General features: G+C 37.1%; 1 protein-coding gene and 3 pseudogenes across 4 annotated transcripts in view; 1 reads left to right on the forward strand and 3 right to left on the reverse strand.

Annotated features, from left to right (window-relative positions):
• Positions 1 to 25173, forward strand: part of ANAPC1 (anaphase promoting complex subunit 1) — a 113131-nt gene that overhangs the window by 76022 nt on the left and 11936 nt on the right. For all 4 annotated transcript variants that reach the window (XM_072770240.1, XM_072770242.1, XM_072770241.1 and 1 more), the window contains 9 exons: positions 3897 to 3983; positions 6478 to 6595; positions 7503 to 7580; positions 7946 to 8013; positions 11190 to 11328; positions 13803 to 13889; positions 15094 to 15189; positions 16791 to 16989; positions 23839 to 23973. In XM_072770240.1, coding sequence (XP_072626341.1) covers positions 3897 to 3983; positions 6478 to 6595; positions 7503 to 7580; positions 7946 to 8013; positions 11190 to 11328; positions 13803 to 13889; positions 15094 to 15189; positions 16791 to 16989; positions 23839 to 23973 — 1007 coding nt within the window. The remainder of the gene's footprint in view (positions 1 to 3896; positions 3984 to 6477; positions 6596 to 7502; positions 7581 to 7945; positions 8014 to 11189; positions 11329 to 13802; positions 13890 to 15093; positions 15190 to 16790; positions 16990 to 23838; positions 23974 to 25173) is intronic.
• LOC140601402 (large ribosomal subunit protein eL33 pseudogene) lies at positions 5133 to 6055 on the reverse strand (annotated as a pseudogene).
• LOC140601400 (growth hormone-inducible transmembrane protein pseudogene) lies at positions 9463 to 10765 on the reverse strand (annotated as a pseudogene).
• LOC140600684 (protein S100-A10 pseudogene) lies at positions 20893 to 22333 on the reverse strand (annotated as a pseudogene).

Consider the following 25173-nt stretch of genomic DNA (forward strand, 5'->3'; position numbering starts at 1 on the left):
GGACTGGCTTTGCCTGTTTTTGAAATTCAAATGGAATCATACACTGTGTATTATTTCATACTTACAGTTGACCCTTGACCAATATGGGTTTGAACTGTGCAGGTCCACTTACACACGATTGTTTTGGTTAAATAGTACAGTGCTGTAGATATATTTTTTCTTCCTTATGATTTTCCTAGTACTTCTTTTCTGTAGCTCACTTTATTATAAGAGTACAGCAAATAGTACACATAACATACAAAATATATGTGTATCTACTATTTATGTTATCAGGAAGGCTTCCAGTCAATAGTCAGCTAATAGTTAAGCTTTGGGGAAGTTTAAGGACTTTTGACTATGCAGGGTGATTGGTACCTCTAACCCTCACATTGTGCAGGGGTTAATTGTACTTCTTTAACTCAACATTATTTGTGAGATTCATCTGTGTTGCATGTAGCAGTGATGTATTCATGTTTCTGTGCTATTAAATTCCATTGTGTGATTATACCACATTTATCATCTACTCTGCTCTTAACGGATGTGTTGTTTCTAGTTTAGGGCTATTATGAATATTCTTTTTTTTTTAACTTTAAAGATTTTATTTATTTGAGAGAGAGATGGCATGTGCACACAAGTAGGGGGAGGGGCAAAGGGCAAGGGAGAACATGACTCTCCCCACTGAGCAGGGAGCTCGAGATTGGGCTCAATCTTAAGGACCCTAAGATCATGACCTGAATCGAAGGCAGATGCTGAGCTGACTGAGCCACCCAGGACCATTGTTACGAATTTTCTTATGCATATCTTTGATTTTGTTGTATATAGATCTATGAGTGTATCTTATGAACATATATATATGCCTAACTTCATAGATAATGCCATCAGTGCTCCTGATATACCCATTAGTGTTGTGTGATGTTCCAGTTACTCCCCATCCTTTTCAACACTGGTTTTATTGTTAGTCTTTTTAATTTTAGCCATCTGGTAGTAGTTGTGGTTTTAATTTCCATTTCTCTGAGTAATGATATTTAGCATCTTTTATATATTTAATGGCTAACTGGAAATCTCCTTTCGTGATGTCTAAGTCTCCTGCTACCCATTTTCATATTGGCTTACTTGTTTAAAAATTTGGTTTGTGATAATATGCACATAACCTAAAATTTATCTTATTAACCATTTCTGAATGTGCAATTCAGTAGTAGTAAGTGTATTCACCAATCTCCAGAATTCTCCCTCACAGAATAGAAGTTTTGTTTCCTTTAAAAAGCACCTCCTTGTTGCTGCCTTCCGCCAGCCCTTAACAGCTCTGTTATACTACTGTTTCTGTTAATCTGACTATCCTATATTCATTTATCGGCACTGAGGGGGGCACTTGACGGGATGAGCACTGGGTGTTATTCTGTATGTTGGCAAATTGAACACCAATAAAAAAAAAATTATTATTAAAAAAAATAAAAAACACCTCCTTGTTGCCGCCTTCTGCCAGCCCTTAACAGCCACTGTTATACTACTGTTTCTGTTAATCTGACTATCCTATATTCGTTTATCATTATGATCCTGAACCATTTGTCACTCTTAATGTGTTGTACTTATTTTCTCTTGCTCAGTGGCTCACCTTTTAACTCTCAATGGTATCTTTTGATGAACAGTTATTAACATTTTTCTTTTATGATTTGTACTTTTTTGTCCTTCTGATGAAATATTTCCTTACCCCCCCAAAAGGAAGATATTTTATTTTCAACAAGTTTTAATTTTTCACTCATATTTGGATATAAAATATACCTGTACCTGATTTTTCTGTATGATTTTTTGATAACTGATGCCTCACTATTATTGAAAAGTTCATCTTTTCTCCATTGTTCTGCGATACCATTTTTATTATAAATTAAGTGTCTGTATACAACATATATTTATTTCTGGGCTGTTACTATATTCAGCTGGTCTGTTTTTCTATGCTTGCACCAATACCATAGTCTCAATGATTATAGTTTTATAATAAGTCTTGATATCAGGTAGAATAAATCTTCCAAATTGGGATTTTTTTCTTCAAAGATGTGGTTTTCTGTTTTTGTTCTTTGAATTTTTATATAAATATTGGAGTTTATGATTTTCCATACTAAATAACCTCATAAAATATCAGTCATAATTGCATTGAGTCTATATATTGGTTTGGGAGGAACTGAAATGTTATATAATACTGAGTTTTTCAATCTATGAATGTGGTGTATCTTTTCATTTATTTAGCTTTAGTATGTGTGACCTTCATCAACTGATAAAATTTCTACAAGTCATATCGGTTTATTTTTCTCTCTTCTATAAGACTGACTTAAACATTGGAGTCCACTTTTCTAGAAGGATAAAAGGTGGAGATTATCAGAATGGTGTACATTTCCTTTTAACAGGTTTTGTAGAATTGTTCTTTCTTTAATTGTTTAGAATTAAGAATGATTAAAGAAATCTTATATTAAAATTCTTATTTTATAATTTTTGAGAATTTATTTTCCTTTCTAAATAAACCCCTGTATCTCTTTTTTACTTTATTCATTCTTTTTTTTAACTTTAATTTTGTTATACTCTTATTCAATATTTTGTTTCACACTGTGACCCTACTTGCTCTGCTTTTATATTAAGTAGATTTTCTCCCACTCTGCTGCCACTTTTCTAATGATTCTTGATCTTTAAATGATTATGCATACTTTGTGACAACATTTAAATTTCTCATTGCATATCCACGTCCTATGTTTAATCTCAAAATTTTTAACATTAATATCTAATGTTTATCTTTGGATTTTGGCTTTGTCAAAATGGTAAAGAAAAAATGGCCTATTTTATGCCTATGTCAGAGTAGGTATATTTTCTTACTTAGATTTTGAAATCTCTTCTTCCTAATTCATTAAATAGGTGTATATGTGATAAATGCTAAGTTCTTGAGGACATATATCTGTATATAATAAAATAAATATTTATATTGATTATCTACAACAATGGTTTTATATGATATCCGGTCTCATCTTTATTTCAAAATATTTCTAAGAAAAACTAGAATTTTAGAGTAATCTCCTGTTTGCCATGTAGAGTTTGAGCAACATTAAAATATAAGGAAAATCTCAAAAGATTTTATTAAGAGTATGTGGCGTTTATAAAAATGAGTTTATCACATTGATTAGAAAAAAAAGCTGTTTGTACTTGGAGGGATAGTTGTTTATACATTAACTTTTTATGAAAACTTTTACCTTTTTCATTTAGTCCATCATTCTGAGGAGATGCTCAGGCTTTACAGAAACAGAAAAATAAATTGAGATACTAAGTCACAAACCCTGTATTTTTAGAAGTGAGGTTTATTATTGTCTAAGGAAGTATGTGTAGAACTGGAGAAGAAGTGGTGTCCTTCATACGTGATTTTTTCAATATCTGTCATCTCTAGGATTATATTCATGGTCCTCACTACTGTGATATTTTAGGTTAAAAACTCATGTTTATTAAGTCAAGTTTTGAAAGTTAACATCTGTGAGATGTTCCTTTCACTTTTAATAGTAGATGATCTTGAAATGGCTTAAAGACTCACTGGAAAGTGAAATGTTGACAGCATTGACACACTTGTATCTATCAAGGCGTTTTATAAGTGAGCCTTGCCACAGTACCCCAATTTCCTGATTCTCGGGAAGGCCTTGGAGGTTTGCACAGTATAATTAATAATGTCTTTCTCAGGCAGCCCGGGTGGCTCAGTGGTTTAGCGCCGCCTTCGGCCCAGGGTGTGATCCTGGAGACCCGGGATCGAGTCCCACGTCGGGCTTCCTGCATGGAGCCTGCTTCTCCCTCTGCCTGTGTCTGTGCCTGTCTTTCTCTCTGTGTCTCTCATGAATAAATAAAATCTTTAAAAAAAAAAAAATAATGTCTTTCTCTCTGCATTTGGTTCACAGGTACTCTCTGAGTACATCAAATTCTTCCATTGCTGCCCTTCTCTGTGCCCTTTACCCGCACTTCCCAGCTCACAGCACTGACAACCGGTGAGTCTAGTGATTCTCTCCTCAATGTGATCTTTTGTAAGCTCTCCAAAAAGGGGTAATTTGATTGTTCTTTGGTTCCATGGACTCATTCCCAAATTAGTTTATTTTCTTCTTGGACTTAGTTCTCTTTCTGACTAAGCCTTTGAAAATGTTTCTCTAAGTATTAGACCAAAAGAGAACTTTGGACATCTGATGGATGGATTCATCAGTCTTCCACCATTTTTCAATCAGTAAAACTGCTGTTAACCCAGAAGTGGGCCAAACAAGGTTATCTTTAGGGAAAAGTTCATCAAACAAAAGATAGTAGCCAACAGAAGCAAGACATTATGTTTTATAGTATAATTGTTTAATTCCAAGAGAGAAATTGGTCTGATTTAGTGGCAGTGTCTATATGAATTCCTTTTTTCCCTCTTTTATGTTGAGAATGTTGAGAAGTTTTATATAAATGAAATAGAAGGGACACAAAAAACAAAATGCAGCAAAGAATCAAAGACAACTTAGAAGTGGCAGTGAGCCATTCACCGTCAGATAATGTAGGAAAGGTGTGAGAATACAGAAGCTCTGCTTTGAGAGCATGAAGAGCCATCAGCACTGCAGTCTCCCTGGCAGTTTTAGGCATAGTTGATTTCTGCTGCATGTGGAGGAGGGGAGAAAATAGCACCTTATTATTCCCATGACATCTGAGATGACCAGTGTGTTCAGTTCATTATCCAAGAGAAGCATCAGGAGATGGAGCCACTGACTGTAGTAATTAAGCTGTCACGCTCTAGTGCAATGTAGCTTAAAATAGTAATAATAAACGGAAGTTGTTGTTTTATAAAAGTGGACTGACTGACATCCGAACTCTGATGATAGGCAGACAAGCGTATTCCTGTTAAATTAATGCAGCTCTGACAAGTGGTCTCTTGCTTGTCAGTTTAGGACAGACTTTTTGAGTTGTTATTGGTGGTTAGGGTACAACAGAGAGCCACACTCTTATATTGCTGGGAGAATCATTTGGTTTAGCTATTTTAAACAAAGCAATTTGGTTTTAAGCACCAAGAACCTTTATGTAACTGATAAATACCGTTTTTTTTTTTTTCCTGGCTTTGATTGCTTTTAATTCTTTTTTTAAACAACATCTACACCTTTATTTATTTTTCAGTAAGGTTAAATTCTTGAGGGGTACAGTATCATACAGATTCTGTGCGCAATGACTTTAGCAGGAAGGCTGCTTCAGAATTTGGCACGAATCATGCCATTGTTTCTTCCACGAGTTACTTTTCCCCCAGATTACCCTGGTTTTGTTCACTTTGCCACCAGGAGTCACTGTGTTGTTCTTTGCTTTGTATATATAAGCATATCCCTTGCCTAGGGAGAATTCAGTTTCATTTCAAGCATAAACACTTTGAATTTTAAGAAGAGCTGTGTGCTCCCTATGGTTTCAGAGACCCTGCTTATAGTCAACAAAGATGGCCTTGGACAACAGCATTCTAGACACATTTGTCATTTTAGGAGTCCTGTACTCAGTAGGCTCCACTTACTTGCACCTGGAGTTCAGCAGCAAGAGCTCCCCTCTGCTTTAATTCTAATCAATTTATAGGAAAGGGAAGGTTTGGATGGGAAGAGGAAGGCTACTGCTGTTACTAAAATTTAAAAAGAAAACTTTGAACTCTCATTTTATCCTTTTATAGCATCCTATAATGTAAAAGCTTTTTTGTGTCTAAATGCTAAAATATAAATTTTTTGAAAACCCAGAAAAGCACACACACAGAAAAATATAATCTTACCCATTAGTTTTTTGTGTACTGGATTCCAAGTGTGTATGTTTGTGTACAAGTATGTATCTGTAGAATAGCTTTCCTTCTCTCTCTCCCTACCAGCCCTTGAGCCAAATAAACAAATAGCTAGAAGTAAGTTCCTTGGAAGGTAAATAGATGCCTGTGTGCGGTATTAAAGGATTATCTGAGAACTGATTTTATAAGGGATGAATTTTTCAGTAAATATTTTCATGTTAGGATAATTTTTACTTCATCTGTAAAACCTCTTAAATGTGAAATTTCAAGTAAGGAATTTTAGGATCAAGGCATATATCTTACGATTTTTAAAAGAATCATTCCATTTGTTTTTTTTTTTTTTTTTTTAAAGTTTAGCTTTATAGGATTTATTTATTTTTTAATTTTTTTATTTATTTATGATAGTCATACAGAGAGAGAGAGAGAGGCAGAGACATAGAGGGAGAAGCAGGCTCCATGCACCGGGAGCCCGATGTGGGATTCGATCCCGGGTCTCCAGGATCGCGCCGTGGGCCAAAGGCAGGCGCTAAACCGCTGCGCCACCCAGGGATCCCATTCCATTTGTTTTTAATTGAATCTCATCTTCCTTTAGGATTGCTGTCATGGGAAGATAGCAACCTGAGCTTCTGTCATGGGTCAGTGTGTCAGCAGCAGCAGATTGTAGAGCTCACGCTGTCGTCACCTATTTGTTACCTCCTCTCTGTGTTTTCTGCCAATAGGTATCATCTACAGGCTCTGCGGCACCTGTATGTACTGGCTGCAGAACCAAGGCTTCTAGTGCCTGTGGATGTGGATACAAACATGCCCTGCTATGCCCTCTTAGAGGTTACCTATAAGGTAATTCTTTGCTCCTTTCATTTATTTGTAATTTTATTACCACTCATACGTCTTTGCAGGTCAAAATATTTTAAAAAATGCTGTCCTTTAAGATAACAGAGTTAATTAATCTCATCAAAATTGAAGCTTCTAAAGTTTTTGTACATCCTGCCAGCCATTTGGGCTCATTTATAGTCTATGGAGGTAATATTTTAGAGATCAGCAGTTGCTCTTTTGTTCCTAGAGCCTATTGTTTGAAAATGTCCTTGTTCATTAAAGTGTTCTTAAGAATGAGTTAGAACTACTCTTAGATTTGTTTGTAGAATGCTTTAAGACATATATTTGATGAGAGATCTTTGATTTTGATGTACAGATTATAAGTCATATATCCTTCATTTATTCAGAATATTAAGTACTTTCTGTGTATCAAAACTATGCAGAGGCTCTGGGGTACAAAATTACATCGTTGTATTCCTTAAGGACCTCTTGTCCATTGGGTAGCCAGGCATGGATGCAGTAAGAATAGAGTGTGGGGGTATGTATAGAATGCAGGGGGAGCAGAGGAGATAGGCCCCATCCAGCTGTTGAAGGTTGGGGAAGTTGTGACGGTAGACACAGTGTTTGGGCTGAGATTTCAAGCTGAGTGAAGGCACATTCCCAGAAGACGATATGTGCAAAAACCCAGAGGCCTCAGAAGTGCAGATGTTTTGTACTGCTAGCATGTGAGCTAAAAGGGTTGAAGTGGGTATAAGGTGATGCAGGCCCTTCAAAAGATTGTAGACTTGGCCCTCTAAGACTTGATACCAGAGAACATTTTATGCCTTTTGACAATCTGTGTAGAAACTGTGGGGAAGAAGTACAGAGTAGAGATGTTTCTTCTTTGTAGCTTCCCCTAATGAATTGTGGCTGTTCTTGTACATTTGTAAAGGGTACTCAGTGGTATGAACAAACCAAAGAAGAATTGATGGCTCCTACCCTTCTTCCAGAACTCCACCTTTTAAAGCAGGTGAGTGGAATGCAATTTAGGGAGATCAGTGGAAGAGGTAAATTCAGCCAGAACAGTATAGCATCAAAAGTAACTAAGTAAAAGTCTATTCATTCTCTGTGTTCTATAGGAAATAGGAAAACAACCCTTGGAGAAATTGTCATGAGAAACAGAGAAGGTCTTTACTTGGTGATCTTTACTGATGGGTTAGATGGCCACAGAGCTTGATTCACATACATTTTTGTCTGGAAGTGGAGCTTGTTAACTTTTCAGTGTTTCTTTCCAGCCCAGTTATTTTTATTTCCTCTGAGAAACTTGGGTTTTGTTTTGTCAAACTAGCACTTTTTTTAGCGTTGGATTGACTGTGTTCACATTTATCTTGGCAGATTAAAGTTAAAGGCCCACGATACTGGGAACTGCTCATAGATTTAAGCAAGGGAACACAACACTTGAAGTAAGTATATTGAATTTTTTAGATATATCTGTGAAGGGAATAAAAGTATATGGGAAAGTAGAAATTGCAGATTATTATCTAGAGTGGTTCCTTGTCACCCTTTTATCTCATGCAGGGCAGTAGAGTATATATTGAATAAAGTGGTCTATAACTTTGAAATGGAGTTTTTATTAGAAAATGAGTTTTAGTTTATTTTTTTATTTTTTATTTTTTAAAAGATTTTATTTATTTATGATAGAGAGAGAGAGAGGCAGAGACACAGGCAGAGGGAGAAGCAGGCTCCATGCCGGGAGCCCGACGTGGGACTTGATCCCGGGGCTCCAGGATCGCGGCCTGGGCCAAAGGCAGGCGCTAAACCACTGAGCCACCCAGGGATCCCCTGAGTTTTAGTTTAGGAAACAAACCCTAGGGCAGCCCTGGTGGCATAGCGGTTTAGTGCCACCTGCAGCCCAGGGCGTGATCCTGGAGACCCTGGATCGAGTCCCACGTCGGGCTCTCTGCATGGAGCCTGCTTCTCCCTCTGCCTGTGTCTCTGCCTCTCTCTCTCTCTGCATCTCTATGAATAAATAATAAAATCTTTAAAAAAAAGGAAACAAACCCTATTATATATTTTTATAAATATAGTTATATTTATATAAATATATAAATATAGTTATATTCATTGAGAAACTTGAAGTGAAATAAATTGATACAATAATGGAATTGTCTTTTGGAGCAATAATGAAAGATCTTCAGTGTAAGAAAGTAAGGCTGGAAAAAAAAGGGAGTAAGGTTGCTTTGTATGTCCTTTTATTAAGGGAGCTTTATAACAATTGATGTTTGTCAGACCACATTTTTTGCATGTTTTTTTCATTGTTTTGTTGGATTGTTCTCATAAATTTAAGGTTATGGTAGATTGCTTTTGAGTGGAAATAGTCATATGCAAGTAATTACTGTAATGAACAGTGTTAATTTTATACTTTGAGTAGTGTGTAAATTAAATCTTTAAATTTCCAGAAAGTTTAACAAGCCCATAAGAAATTTTATAGTTTGGTCCCAATTTATATTTTCCTTTTTTTTTTTTTTTTCACTTATATCTGTTTAATGCTCAATGCTTTTGATAAGTTCAAAAGACGAACATAAAAACATCAATGATTTGTTTGTTTCCAAATAGCCAGAACTCTCACACTGGCTCACCACCAATTACACAAGTGCTAAGTATTCAACGAAAGACTGCAGGTGACCCTTTGCTTCTCTCTGGTCCCTTTACCAAACCTCTACATCACTTGTGACATTACTTGTTAATATTTCTGCATTTCAAAAGATATGCAGCAAAACAAAGTTTGCTAATTTTCACTTAATCAAATAAATTTTAAAATAGAATAAATTTCTCACAACAAAAACCTTAGTTTTCACATTCATTGAAATATTTTAGAATTACTCAAACATGAGAACTAGAAATGTGTGTGCTTATTTGGAAGAGAACTAAATTTATTCTTCAGAAGAAAAAGCAGACCTGAAGCATCACATCTCCAGAACATCTGAAACATGTTGACGAGTCTTATCTTCTAAACTTCAATGAAAGCTGCTTGGACAACTATTTAATGAACACCTGTCCCTATTAAACAAGCAAGATATCTGATGTATTAATGAAGTCAGAAGCTGAGGCACTTCATTTCTTTCTGTTGCTTCCAGTCGCTAGAATACTGGCAACTCGCATAAATATATTTAATGTATCCATGTAGATTCTCAGCATCGAATTGATGGGATCGTATTTTTGAACTCCATACGCTGGTATTACTTCTGCACGCTTGATTACTTTCTGCGTATCATAGAGAAGAAACATGCTGAAGAGAACTAATCCACCATAAACTGCCACTGAGTACAAAGTGGCACCAGCCACAGTGGTAGGTGGGAGAAACATCGACCCTAGTGAGGATACAAAGACGAGGCCCAGACCCACTCCCAGGGGTGCTCCCATGTTCAGAAATTTCTCACTGGGTGCGCACATGGCCACAGTGGAGAGGCCTCCCACAATGCCTGCGGTGTACCACGCAGCTCTGATGAGAAGAGGCCCCCCTAATATTGTCAGTGGAGCCACCACTGCACCCATCACACCAGAATGTAGTAACCAAGCAAGATGCTTTGGGCCTGGGCTCTGGTCATATGATATTGATTGTACCAGTATTCCAGCTCCAATCATGGCTGCAAAGGTTGCACCAATTGTCACCCAAGAGCCTCTCATCATAAAGTTCAGGAGAACAGGAGTTCTGCTCACTGCCAGGGCGGACAAAGCTGTTAAACCAATACTTCCTGCTAAGTACATGTAGGTAGAATGAATTCTATCCTTCACATACTGAGGCCAAATTACAGCCTTTTCAATAGCTCCAATCTCGTTGGACATTCCCAAGCCATAGTAGCACAGTGCTCCAAGACCAACAGCTGCTCCTCCAGCAATAAACCATCTTCCCATCTGGTCAATTTTAAATATTTTTTCCATTGATGGTTCCATTGCTCTCTCCTTAAGTTCTTGGCCAATTTTCCCACGCCGGATCCCAACTCTTGTCTTGGTGGCATAGTCCCGGCTGGGTGTGAAGAGCCACTGATTTTTCGTGATGGACTTCTTCACAACAGGGGAGGTCTTGGTGAAAGCTGGTTGGAAAACCCTGGAAGGTAGTGTCCGGAGACACACAAGTCTTGCGGCCAGCATGGTGGGTGCAGCAGGTCTACCAAGCAGATCTGAAATGCTCCTCGGCGCTCGGCCGGCTCCCCGCTCCAATTTATATTTTCCTTAAACTATTTATATGATAGCTGTTTTCTGTATTGTTCTCTTTAGATTTGCCGCATCATTTTTATTTTTTATGCTGCATGCCAATCAATAGATATTTAGTACCTCCAGTGGGTAGATAAAGGGAATGTGAAGAAGTGTTAGATAAAATATTGCCTGTGAAGAGTACACTTGAACAGACAGTGCTTTTTTACTTAGCAAGTTCTGTGAACCCAAGAAGAGTAGAGCTTTATTTTGGCTTTCTCATAGGGATTGATTTAATTTTAGGTACAGTAAATAATTGTATACCTTACTGGAAAATGATAAAGACTTTATCTGATGTGAGCATGATGTTGGGAGGCACTGTTTCCACTCGAGAACTACAAATAATATTTCATATAAAATTTATTCTTGGTTTTTTTTTTTTTAGATCAATCCTTTCTAAGGATGGAGTTCTGTATGTTAAGCTCAGAGCAGGTCAGCTCTCCTATAAGGAAGATCCAATGGGGTGGCAAAGTTTGTTGGCCCAGACTGTTGCTAACAGGAACTCTGAAGCTTGGGCTTTCAAGGTAGTATTGATTGGTTAAAAAGTGAAGGATGTGATGGACTAATTTATAAATCCCATTAGCCCACTGGAGCATGTACTTCTGTATAACATTTATGATACCGTTTAGGTAAACCTACTCTCTCTCTTCATTGCAGATTATAAAGACTGAATGGCCTTGGATCTGTTTGTTGTTTTATGTTGCAAATATAATAAAATATGAGTCATCTGCCAGGACTGTAAGGATGATTTACATTTAGCAGCAGGGACAGTATATCTTAACTCTATAAAAATGTTTTAATATTTTTACTTATTAATCTTTAAATCTGTTAAGATTTACTTAATTCGTAGCAGAAATAAAAAAGATTTTTGCAAGGTAGCATTAATTACATTAATAAACACTCCTATTTGTTGCTTAAATCTTGGTAAGGATGAAATGATGACAGATTTATCAGTTTGCTTTATTGTTTTCATAGTACTTGACTGCTAACACAAGAGTATTTATTTATTTATTTTTAAGATTTTATTTATTCATGAGAAACAGAGAGAGGAGAGAGAGGCAGAGACAAAGGCAGAGGGAGAAGCAGGCTCCATGCAAGAAGCCCAACATGGGACTCGATCCCAGGTCTCCAGGATCATGCCCTGGGCAGAAGGCGGCGCTAAACCGCTGAGCCACCCGGGCTGCCCCCACAAGAGTATATAGAATGAAAAAGTAGTTGCAGTTAGAGTGTATGAAACAATCTCATTCCCATCGCAGTCAGTATATATTTTACTGCTCCTCACTCTAGAACTCAAGTTTCCCACACGAGAAATGTGTTCCATAAACTAACATTAAAATTTCTTAGTTTAGGGCAGCCCTGGTGGCTCTGCGGTTTAGCGCCACCTTCAGCCCAGGGCGTGATCCTGGAGACCCGGGATCGAGTCACACATCAGGCTCCCTGCATGGAGCCTGCTTCTCCCTCTGCCTGTGTCTCTGCCTCTCTCTCTCTCTCTCTCTCTCTCTGTCTCTAATAAATAAATAAAATCTTAAAAAACATTTTCTTAGTTTAAGTACAGTTTTCAGAAATTCCATGAGCAAATGTGCTCCTGCTGAAAATACACCAAGTGGCAAAGTAGTTAGGACCTGTAGGGGGTAGTGGTAGAGGCAAAAATGTGGCCAGCGGACTGGCTAAGTGGTGGCCAGAGGACTGAATTAACATCCTTTATTTTTCCACATTAGGAGATAGTATTTATTTTAATTTAACTCACATTTCATTTTAGACCAGTTACTTATGGCTGAGCCTTTTATAATAGTTCCCAGGGTTTAAATAGATGTAGCTGAACATCAATGAATTTTGTTTGGCAGTATTTGATAGGTTGTCTGTAAAATGGTTTTGAAGGACTTTTTTTTTTTTTAAATTTTATTTATTTATTCATATGAGAGAGAGAGAGGCAGAGACATAGGCAGAAGGAGAAGCAGGTTCCATGCAGGGAGCCTGATGTGGGACTCTATCCCAGGACCTCAGGATCACCCCCTGAGCTGATTGCAGATGCTTAGCCACTGAACCACCAGGCATCCCTTGAAGGACTTTTGGATACGGTTACCTTAACTTAAGCACGGTTACTTTTATGAATTAGAGCCCATCTCAAAGACCCTAATCTAATTTGTAAAGAAAATGAGAAGTTTATACTTGATTTTAAATTGGAAAATTATGTAAAGATTAAAAGACATCTCAATTTCCTTCTTGCTGGAATTCAGAAATAAAATATAAACCTCAATGGAAAATGGTCATACTTCTGTATTGCGTGTATTCCATATTCCATATTCCATTTTCTTGAACTTTGTTTTTTTCCCAATTTTTTTTTATTGTGGTAAAATACAAAATTTGCTGTTAAAACCCTGTAAGTGAAACCCTATAAGTGAATTCAGTAGTATTGTCCATTCATATTGCGCAATTATCACTACCATCCATCTGTAGGACTGTTTCATCTTGTAAAACTGATCATCTGTATCCACTGAACAGCAACTCCTGTTCCTTCTTCCTCGCAGCCCCAGTGCCCACCGTTCTGCTTTCTGTCTCTGAATTTGATTATTCTAGGATCCTCATATAAGTGGAATCATACACTGTTTACCTTTTAGTGAGTGGCTTGAGTGGTAGTTTTTATTTTTTTCCTTTTACCTTTTCAGTAACAGTTCTTGGTTTCTTGCTTATTTTTCAGTTAGTTAATGAGGGAGAAGGGAAAGCCTTTTGGGAATAAGTTATGTAAGAAAGACCTATTTATTATTGTCCTGATAAATCAGTAGCTCATGTTTGGTTTGTGCACAAAAGTGTCCTGTAACTTTTCAGCAGAACAGGTTGGTGAAGCTCTAGAAAATTTGTACAGCCTTGGGCTTTATGGGAACATTGTGTGAACACAGTGAGGTAGGTTTCTTAGAACTGCATATACTACAACTTGAACAATAAGGAAAATAACCTCTAATATTACACTTCTATTTGTTGCTGTTGTTTATTTTTTTAGCCAGAAACAATTTCAGCATTTACTTCTGATCCAGCACTTCTGTCATTTGCTGAATATTTCTGCAAACCAACTGTGAACATGGGTCAGGTGTGTATCACATGTTTTATTCAGCTACCAGACTACAATTTGTTAAATTTATCTGTGGACACCACCAAAAAATCCTGTAATATCCATACCTATTTATGAGGTTAGTGACATGCTTTGGGTACATTGCATGATTTTTGCTTGGCAAATACAGATTTTTCATAGTCTAAACTATTAAATTCGGTAACTGCCTATCTTGATAGAAGAAACAACTTAAAATTTCTAAGACATAGATTTTGATAGGTAATATTTTCTTACATGCATTTTTGTACTGATATTTTCAGTGTTTACTGTCTCTTATTTTTACATAATTTTATTATTTGTTTCATCTGTATTTTATAACTTTTTTTTTCTATTGGTTATAAAGCTGTTCCCTTTAGAATTCAAAAGGTGCCCAACAGATCTTTTATTTACTCCAAAGCTTGGATGTAGGATTTGATATCTGGGAGTGATGGCCTGTTGGCCTATAAGTGTGGTAGCTCTTGGAAAAATTTTTCAACCTCTCCAAAATGCAGTTTCCTTGTTTCTAAAAGTGGGATTATTATAGAAGTTACCTTACGTTGTTGTTTTGAGGGTTAAGGGAGATAGTTATAACCTCTTTAACTTACTGAATCTTGACTACTTATTAGATACTTTGCTCAGTACTTTATGTAATTTTCTTACTGGATTCTGACTTGGAGGGTAGGTACTTTATCATTCCAGGTTTACAGATAAGGAAATTGCCACTCAGCTATCACATGCCTAAGATCACACAGCTAGTAAGGGCTGGGCATGCATTCAAGGCCGCAGGTCTCTGATGAAAGCCTGTGCCTGCCCGTAAGCCTAACTGGGTTTGGTTGTGCTGCCTCCTGCATGCTTGCTATGCTCGGTGTTTGTACTGCATCTTTGTGGATTATGCATTTCCTTTCTGAATCTTGCCAGCCTAACCCAAAGCACATCTCTAAGGTGTCCTGTCTGCTCATATTACTCCAGCTGATCTTTCCTCTTCTTGCAGCACTTATAGCCATAACTGTCCCTTGGGGCTTAGTTTTATTATATTTTATTGATATTTAGTGTTATTCACTGTGATTTTATAAAGAGATAGCTGTCTTACCCTATATATCATTGACTGTAGAACTTAAGAATGGGTCATAGTAGTTGCTATACAGTCTTGAATTGATTTTGGAATATACATTGATGTGCTACAAAAGTTTCTAATTTTCTACAGAAACAGGAAATTCTGGATCTGTTTTCTTCAGTACTGTATGAATGTGTTACTCAGGAGACCCCAGAGATGTTGCCTGCATACATAGCAATGGATCAGGTATGGTTCCAAAAACAGTCCAATTCTGATTTCATTTATACTGTATTTTAAATAACATACCAACTGTGAGGTAAGGTTCCCCATGTATTCATCTTTTTCATTTCTCTTTTGCTTTTAGAAATTTAAAAAAGGAAACCTTATAAAACTTGAAAGCTCTATATATAACCAAAAAAGCTTAGAATTTATGATGGGAATGCCCCTTGGTGGACTGTCTTACTCTAGGGTTCCTATTCTCCCTTTTTTTCTCTTCGTCTGACTAGCAGAGAAAGAGCATGTTTCCTCCCTTTCTCCTCTAGCATCCTCCCGTGGTTTCTTGCCTCCTTCCTGCTTCCCTCCTTCCTGGCAGAGATATGCAAATGAGCAGTAAGTGAACAAACAGTGCCCTAATGATGACAGTGATATAAAATTATGCCTGAGTGATTAAGCTTGCAAGAGGTTATAGTATTAGTGTGTAGTGATTTAGCAAGCTGGAGTTCATTTTTAAATTTTTTGTGTTATTGCTGTTTTAAAAGAGCTTAAAAGTGGTAATGCAGAAAATGCTTAACTGCTTCCCTAAAAGATCAGACCAATCTATTCACTTTAGTAATACGTATGACTTTTTAATAGTATCATGCCTTTCAGACTCAAAATTGCAGTTAAGCTAAGCCAGTAGTTTTCTAACTTGGGTTAAATTTATATGAGGAATCTTAAAAATACAGATCTTCAAATGCCATTTTGTATTATCTACTGAATCAGAATTTCTGGGATGAGTTCCAGGTCTGTGATTTTAAACAGTTCTTTAAATGAATGTGATATGATGAATTCACAGATAAGCATGTGGGGCTCAGTGATTAAAGCCAAAGGAAGTTACCTCTAATGGCAAAATAATCTCTATTGAAAAGTAGGAAAGTGACATTATTAAGTAATGTTCTTAATTAAAAGGCAATTTCTAATATGACCTGATAGGCCCAGAATAGCATTATTATCTGGTATCCATCCACATTTTTTAATTAGAAAGTATGATTATGTGATGTTCACACTGACACTACTTCTCATAGGGACTCTATGTAGCAGCCAAGTATTGAGTTGTATTTTTCTTTTTTGGCTGAAAGTGTTCCCATTTTATGCTCTGAACCTTTATCCCTTCACAATCATGGGCAATTGTTTACAGAACATCCTTGCTAGTTGCAGCCATGGTGACTTTGCAGATGGGTCCCAAGAGCATTATTATCAGTAGTATTGTTTTGCCGTCTGCCTCTGGGATCCCTGGCCAAGTCATTGTACTCCACTTGAGTTTCTGAGAGGTAACTGACAGTAGACCTAGCAGGTCTTCATTTTTCAGAGCCACTGAGCCAAGAATGACCTCATTTGCCTTTGTTGCTTTTATCCAAAAGCTATATATGTGGCAACCATATTGAAGAGAATGGACATGCATCTGCACCCAGCAGAGGGCTTTTCTGTGGGGCTGACTGCATCAAAACATGGAATGGATTCCTCTCTGCACTTTATTGATCTATGAGGCATATTTAAAAAATACTCTATTATACAACTCTGAGGAAGAGACCATTGGAGCAATTTCATTGTTTTAATAAGTGGATTGCTGTTCCTTTTGTCTCTTAAAGGCTATGAGAAGACTAGGAAGAAGAGAAATGTCTGAGACATCTGAGCTTTGGCAGATAAAGTTGGTGTTAGAGTTTTTCAGCTCCAGGAGCCATCAGGAGCGACTGCAGAACCACCCTAAGCGAGGACTCTTTATGAATTCTGAGTTCCTCCCTGTTGTAAAATGCACTATTGATAATACTCTGGACCAGTGGCTACAAGGTAATAATAGCATTGTGTCTGGTGCTTTTTTATTTAAAAAAAAGTATTTATTTATTTTATTATTATTTTTAAGATTTTATTTATTTATTCATGAGAGACACAGAGAGAGACAGGCGCAGAGACACAGGCAAAGGGAGAGGCAGGCCCTGTGGGAGCCTGACGTGGGACTTGATCCCTGGTCTCCAGGACCACGCCCTGGGCTGAAGGCAGTGCTAAACTGCCGAGCCACTTGGGCTGCCCCCTAAAATTCTTTATTTAAATTAAATCTAGTTAACATATAGTGTATTATTAGTTTGAGGGGTAGAATTTAGTGATTCATCAGTTGCATGTAACACCCAGTGCTCATTATATCACATGCCCATCACCCAATTTTACCCCATCCCTCAGCCTACCTCCCCTCCAGCAACCCTGTTTGTTTCCTAGATTTAAGCGTTTCTTATGATTTGTCTCCGTTTTCATCTTATTTTATTTTTCCTTTCCTTCCTGTATGCTCATTTGTTTTGTTTTTTAAATTCAACATATGAGTGATATCATATGGTATTTGTCTTTCTCTGACTGACTTATTTTGCTTAGCATAATACTCTCCGGTTCCACCACGTCATTGCAGATGGCAAGATTTCATTCTTTTTGATGGCTGAGTAGTATTCTGTGGTGGTGGTGGTAGTGGTGGTGTGTATACACACACACACACCCCCCACATGCATACATACCACATCTTCTTTATCCATACATTCTGTTGATGAACATCTGGGCTCTTGCCATATTTTGGCTGTTGTGGACATTGCTGCTGTAAACATCGGGGTGCATGTGCCCCTTCAAATCAGTACGTTTGTATCCTTTGGATAAATATCTAGTAGTGTAGCTGCTGGGTCGTAGGGCAGTTCTTTTTTTAACTTCTCAAGGAACTTCCATATTTTTCAGAGTGGTGCTTTTAAGATACACTGGGACTCAGGGTTTTCTCTTGTAGCATTTTCTTTAATTGCTAAGCAAGGTAAATCTGAATATAAGCTAGAATGGCTATAGATGTAAATGTTTTCAGTTAGATGAATTGGACTCTGATTATTTACTTCAGCTTCTTTAAAAAATACACTTTGCTTCATACACCATAAGGATGTATATATACATATATTTGTACATATTTAAAATATACATATACACGTATTTTTAAATACCACTTAACACTTAGGAACTTGTTTTATCTTTTTTAGCATCCGATCCTGTTTTCTTTCCAATGCCTCTCTCTGCTATTTCTTAGGGATGTGGCCTGTCACCTAGCTGTGAGGTCATTGGCTGTTTTCTTCCCTTTTTTGTACCCCCGCATTGTGTACACTGAAAACTTGATGTGCGCTTAGAGTAAATGTTTGTTTTACCAGCTCTATGAGTTAGTTGGTGGGAACCTAGGACATCACGTAACAATGGCTTGGAAGTACAGACTTGTGATTGCAGGGGAAATGTGAAATTACTCCTAATGGTGTAGCAGTAATTATGCCTCATGTGAGGCAAGTGATGATTTTTTAAATCTTTTGATTTTTTAAAACCTGTAAATAGTAACAATTCTTGATGTCCTAAAGCTGTTAGTAGCCAGTAAAACCTGCGTTTGAATATAATTAACGTAAAAACTATCTACTGTAATATTAGGGAATACATTTCTGAAAAAAAAAATGTAAACCAGATTGTGAGGTTTACATGGAAAGCAGCAATTTCAAACTCCTTAGTGTTTGGTTAACACCTTCCATTAGAATTCAGAAGATTATATAATTTCCAAATTTTTAAAAATCTCATTTTTTCTCATTTTTTTGGGAAAAATACAAGTTATTACATGGGTTTTGGTATTTTGTTTGTATTCAGCTCAGCATTTGATTATCTATGGCAGACGTTTCGTGTTGATAAGAAGTATGTCATTAAACCTTGCAGAATCTCTGGTTTGCACATTTCATATCAGTAATGAAACTTTGGCAGTGACTAGAGCAGTCTTTAGTGCCCTGAATTGCTTTTTTTCTTACCCTTACCCTCTTTAGGGCATTTGGTAGTTTACAACATTGCTCTTTACCAAATTTGACTTGCTACTATAATTGCCAGAAATGTACATTTATTTTTTAGTGAAGAGCCATCACTTTTAAATTAAGGTAAAATTTATTCCAATTTTGCATTGGTTTCAATATAATGCATTATATATTAGTTTCAGGTGTACAACATCATAATTTGATATTTGTATGTATAGCAAAGTGATCACCATAGTAAATCTAGTTAACCATCCATCACCGTACATTTGATTCCCTTTACCTATTTACCTACCTCCAGCCCCTGTGATAACCACCACTCTGTTCTCTATGAGTTTTGGTTTTTAGGTTCCACATATACATAAAATCATACAGTATTTGTCTTTGTCTGTCTGACTTCACTTAGTATACCCTCAAGGCCCATCCATGTTATTGCAAATGACCAGCATTCTTTAATATCGCAGAGTAGTATTCCATTGTGTATATATACGATATCTTTATTCCTTCATCCATTGATGGACACTTAGGTTGTTTCCATATTTTGACTATGGTAAATAAGGCTGCAACTAACTGAATATCTTTTTGGTTTAGTGTTTTTGTTTTCTTTGGATAGATATCCCGCAGTAGAATAGCTGGATCATATTGTAGATCCATTTTTAATTTTTTGAGGAACCTCCATGCTATTTTTCATAGCTGTTGTATCAGTTTGTATTGCCACCAACAATGCAAGACAGTTCCCTTTTCTCCACATTCTTTACAACCCTTGTTATTTCCTGCCTATTTAATAATAGCCATTGCAGCAGGTGTGAGGTGATAGCTCATGTGGTTTTGATTTGCATTTCTCTGATAATTGGTGACGTTGAACATCTTTCATGAGTCTGTTGGCCTTTATGTCTAATTTGCTAAAAGTGTCTATTTGGAGTCCCTGCACATTTTAAAAAATTCTTTATTATTTTAGAGAAAGCATGTGTGAATAGGGGGAGGGGCAGAGGGAGAGAGACAATCTCAAGCTGACTCCCCACTGAGTGTGGAGCCCCATGTGGAGTTTGATCTCATGACCCCGGAGTCATGATTTGAGCTGAAATCAAGAGTCAGATGCTTAACTGACTGGAGTCACCCAGGAGCCCCTCTCTGCACATTTTTGAATTGAGTTTTTTGTTGTTTTTTAGTTATTTGAGTTTTTAAAATATATTTTGGGTATTAACCCCTTATTGGATATATGATTTGCAGAATTTGTTTTCATTTAGTAGGTTGCCTTTTCATTTTGTTGATGGTTTCTTTTGGTGTGCAGAAGCTTTTTAGTTTGATGTAGTCCCACTTACTTAATTTTGCTTTTGTTGCCTTTGTTTTTGGAGTCAATTCCAAAAATTCAACACTAAAGAATGATGTCAAGGATCTTACTGCCTAGGTTTTCTTCTCAGAGTTATGGTTTCAGGTCTCACAGTCAGGTTGTTAATCCACTTTATTTTTTTGTGTATAGTCTTAAGATGGTCCAGTTTCATTCTTTTGCATGTGACAGTCCAATTTTCCTATCCCTATTTATTGAAGAAACTGTCCTTTCCTCATTGCATTTTCTTGACTCCATTGTTATAGGTGTGTGTTTATTCCTGGGCTCTTTGTTCTTTTTCCATTGATCTATGTGCATTTATACTGATACCAACTATTTGGCTACTATAGCTTTGTAGTATAATTTGAAATCTTCTTTCCAGTTTGGATGCCTTTTATTTCTTTTTCTTGCCTAGTTGCTGTGGCTGAGACTTCCACTACTATGTTGAATGAAAATGGCAAGAGTGGGCATCCTTGTCTTGTTCTTTATTTTAAAAGAAAGAAAAGCTGTTAGCTGCTTCTTTTTTTTTTTTTTAAGATTTTATTTATTTATTTATCAGAGAGAGAGAGAGGCAGAGACACAGGCAGAGAGAGAAGCAGGCTCCATGCTGGGAACCTGATGTGGGACTCGATTCCGGGTCTCCAGGATCACACTCTGGGCTGAAGGCGGCGCTAAACCGCTAAGCCATCTGGGCTGCCCTGCTTCTCATAGTTGAGTATGATGTTATCTAATGACTGTCATATATGGCCTTTATTATGTTGAAGTACATTTCTTCTGTAGTTGCTTTGTTGATTGAGTGTTTTTATCATAAATGGATGTTGAATTTTGTTAAATGCCTTTTCTGTACCTATTGAGACAATCATGTGATTTTTATCCTTTGTTTTGTTATTGTGCTGTATCACTTTGATTTGCAGATGTTGAATCATCCTTGCATTCCTAGATTAAATCCCACTTGGTTGTGGTGTATGTGTGATCCTTTTAAAGTATTATGTTTTGTTGTTGTTGTTTTGAGTAACTAAAAAAGAATTTGAGGGCAAGAGCATGTAAGCAGTATAAAAATCAAAAGCTTAACCAGCTTTCACTGACTTTTCTTTCTCTGCTTGTCAAATGGGGATTGGATTTTACTTGTACATTTTCTGAGAGTCCTGACCTGCTTATGGACTCCTTTATACAAGGTGAAGCTATGGGGCAGATTCCTTAAGAGACTCCTTAAGAGACATTTTGGGAGAACTCTCATCCGGCAGAAGTGTTGTTCATGCTTCCTACTCTTTTCCCTTCTGCTTCATGTATACTACAAAATAGTCATTGCATGCAATGGTAAGCCCAGCAATTAGTAAAAAGCAGCTCTGGAAGTCCACTTTGCCATCTCGGCTCTGCTCCTGGTCCTTTGTTATTTTGTTTACAGCCAGAGGGTCTTCTTGTTTTTCTGAAAATCTGGGAACTCTTTTTCCATGAGTACTCTCAGGTCCACCTTAGTTAAGTAGCTTTTATCCCCAGCAAACTTGTAAGACATGAAGATCACGGTTTCCATGGTATGTCCCATTTGAGACTGCATTTTGGTGAGGTCTTTTGAAACCTTGGCCAGAGGTACAATGGGGACCCCTTTTGATATATTGTTGAATTCAGTTTGCTAATATTTTGTTGAGGATTTTTAGATCTATGTTCATCAAGGATATTGTTGTGTCTGTAATTTTTTGTGTGTGTGTGTGTGTGGTGTCTTTTTTTGATGTTAGGTTAATACTAGCCTTGTAAAATGAGTTTGGAAGCATTCTCTTCTCCAGGTTTTGGAAAGAGTTTGAGAAAGATACATGTTGAATTTTCTTTGAATGTTTGGTAGAATTCACCAGTGAAGCCATTGGTCTTGAACTTTTGCCTATTGGAAGGTTTTAGATTACTAATTCAGTCTCTTTACTAGTAATCAGTCTATTCAGATTTTCTATTTCTTCATGTTTCAGTCTTAGAAGACATATGTTTCTAGGACTTTGCTCTATCCATTTCTTCTGGATTGTATAATTTGTTGGTGTGTAGTTGTTCATACTAGTCTCATAAGATTTTTTTTTTTTTTTTTTGGTATCAGTTGTAATTTTTCTTCTCCCTGTTCTCATGGGGCTGTTAAATATACTGCTATCCCTCCCTAGAACTTTTTCTTTCCTTCTCTGCCTACTCAACTTATATTCATTTTTACAGCCTCAATTTAACTGCCCCTTTCTCATAGACCTTCTAAGACCACACCACTTCAAGCAACATTCCTGCCGTTTTTATTTCTTCCTTCTCTCCTCTTCCTCTCCCTTAGCTTTTCTTTATGTATTAGAATGCCTTAGTCTACTGGTAATAGAGAGCCTAACTCAACCTGGCGTTTTTTTGTTGTTGTTTTGTTTTTTTCAACCTGGCTTAATCAATAAGGACACATATAAGCTTACATTATTGGAAGGCTGCTAGTAAGGTGGTCTAAGGGTCATCTTATTTTAGTGCCTTTAACTCCAGTTCCTCTGAGGTTCCATTATTTATACTCTGTGCCATGGCTTTATCCTCAGAGTGCTTTTTCTCATGGTAATAAAATGGCTGTTCCTTGCCTCAATCTCAGCATTCTGCAGAGGAAGAATAGAGTTGCTTCTAGGAGATTTGCCATAACAATGAGGAAATCTCTTTCTTAGAAGCCTCTCGCAAATATGTTGTCAAGCATATTCTCATGTCTCTGTTTTTTTTTTTTTTTTTTAATTTTATTTATTTATTCATGAGAAACAGAGACAGAGAGAGGCAGAGACATAGGCAGAGGGAGAAGCAGGCTCCATGCTGGGAGCCCAGTATGGGACTCGATCCAGCATTCCAGAATCATGCCCTGAGCTAAAGGCAGACGCCCAACCACTGAGCCACCCAGGCATCCCAATGTCTCTGGTTTGAATTGGAATTCATGCACATTCCTCAGTCAGTCCTTGTGGCAGAGAATGTCTGTTACTGAATAGGTTAAGTCTGTCAGTTCCTGAACCAATCACACTGTTGAGAATGGGGTTGCCCTTATTGTCCTGGACCAGTGGTTCTCAAAGTGTGGTCTCTGGAGCAGCAGCAGCATCACCTGAGAACTTCTTAGAAATGTAATTTTCCTCACCCCATCCAAAAAGTTTTGGGGATGAGGCCCACTCATCTGTTTTAATCAACCCTGACAGGTGATTCAGATGCACCTTAAAGTTTGAGGAAGTCTGGCTAATAGTAATTAGAATCCAGTTCTGGAGCTGAAGTTAGTCCCCTCAAATGTTATATACTGCAGAGAAGAAGGATCATAAAATGGATATTTGGAAAGACAGCATACAAGGACCACTATCCTTCTATAGCACTCATCACAATTTCTAATTATGCATTTGTTTGTGTAACATCTCTGTTCCTTACAACACTTTATACTCTGTGGTGACAGTCTGGTTTACCACTGTAGCCCTAATTCCCAGCATAGTACCTGTCTAGTGTATGTTAAATGCTTAATGAGTTCTGGATGAGAACCTCATTTCCATTTGTGTATTTCTCTCACAGCTGGGGGTGATGTGTGTGTGCACGCCTACCTCAGTGGACAGCCCTTCGAAGAATCTCAGCTGAGCATGCTGGCTTGTTTCCTTGTCTACCACTCAGTACCAGCTCCATGGCACCTGCCATCTATAGGACTAGAAGGTAATTATTGATCTAAGTCCTCTTCAGTACCTGTATTATTGACTCACTTATTTTTTAAGTATCTTGGTAGGAGGTAATTCTAGTGAGTTAGGTGTTGGTTTTCATTTGTGTTTGGGTGTTATTGTTGAGAACTTTTTCTCAAAACATCTGAACTTTATACACCCGTAAACTTTTATTTACATTCAGAAAAGGATGGGTTCTTCAGAGAGCCCCAAGCACCAGTAAATACTAATAAATTAAATATTTATATTATTTTTCTTTCTTAATTTTTATTAAAGTTATTTTTATCTTTATTTTCTGGGTTTTTAGTTTGGATGTTTCTTTTTAATCAGATAATCGTAATTTCCAATATTATAAAGTTTTAAGATGACCAGGTACCTGATTTTGTGTGAATTTGAATGTTTTTGTAATACAGAGTTTGAAATATTAGCACTTCACTGTATTTTTCAGAATATGTAATCAGATATGGAGTTTTCCCAGTAACCTGAATCAAAATACAATTCTAAGCACTTTTATTATTATCACTTTCAAATTTCTGCTTATCAACTGAGATTCAAAATGGCTTTTAAGAAGAGGAAAGGTTGCTCCATTTAATCATTTAAAATTTAATAACATTATAATTTATTGCTGTTTTGAAAACCTCAGATAAAAATGTACTATCTAGAGACTTCTAGTTATAGACATGATGGAATTACTTATATTGGACTGACTCTCCCACAAAGATAAATATAAAAATTTGACAGACTACATAAAACAGCTCTTTAAAGAAATTGGTAGCAACCATGCTGGCCAGACTTGATTGAGGCCACAGTCCCCACAAGAAGGGAAGCATAGTGAGGAAACTCAACTGGCTTTCTCCCAAAGGCATTTGCTAGTTCATAGCACAAGAAGTAGAGTCCCAGCAAAAGGCAGTAGTGCTGCTGGGCAGGGTAGCCAGAGTTTGGGTTAACAGTTGCTTGAGAATCTAGAACTTGAGCTAAATCCAAAGTAGGATGGAGAATAGAGTAAAACTGGGATGTACTCAAAACTCAAAAACCTGGAAGTACTCATTTCTTGAGACACATACCAAATCTTAACCTATATGTGCATAGGATAAGACTCCAAGAAATCTAGCAAAAGCCAAGAGACTAAAAATGTAGGCAAATATTTCAACAACATAATGCCAAGGAAACAAAGGGTAGAGTTCCAGGGCTGCCAAAG

This window comes from Canis lupus, chromosome 12, assembly GCF_048164855.1.
Source record: "Canis lupus baileyi chromosome 12, mCanLup2.hap1, whole genome shotgun sequence".
Taxonomy (NCBI): domain Eukaryota; kingdom Metazoa; phylum Chordata; class Mammalia; order Carnivora; family Canidae; genus Canis; species Canis lupus.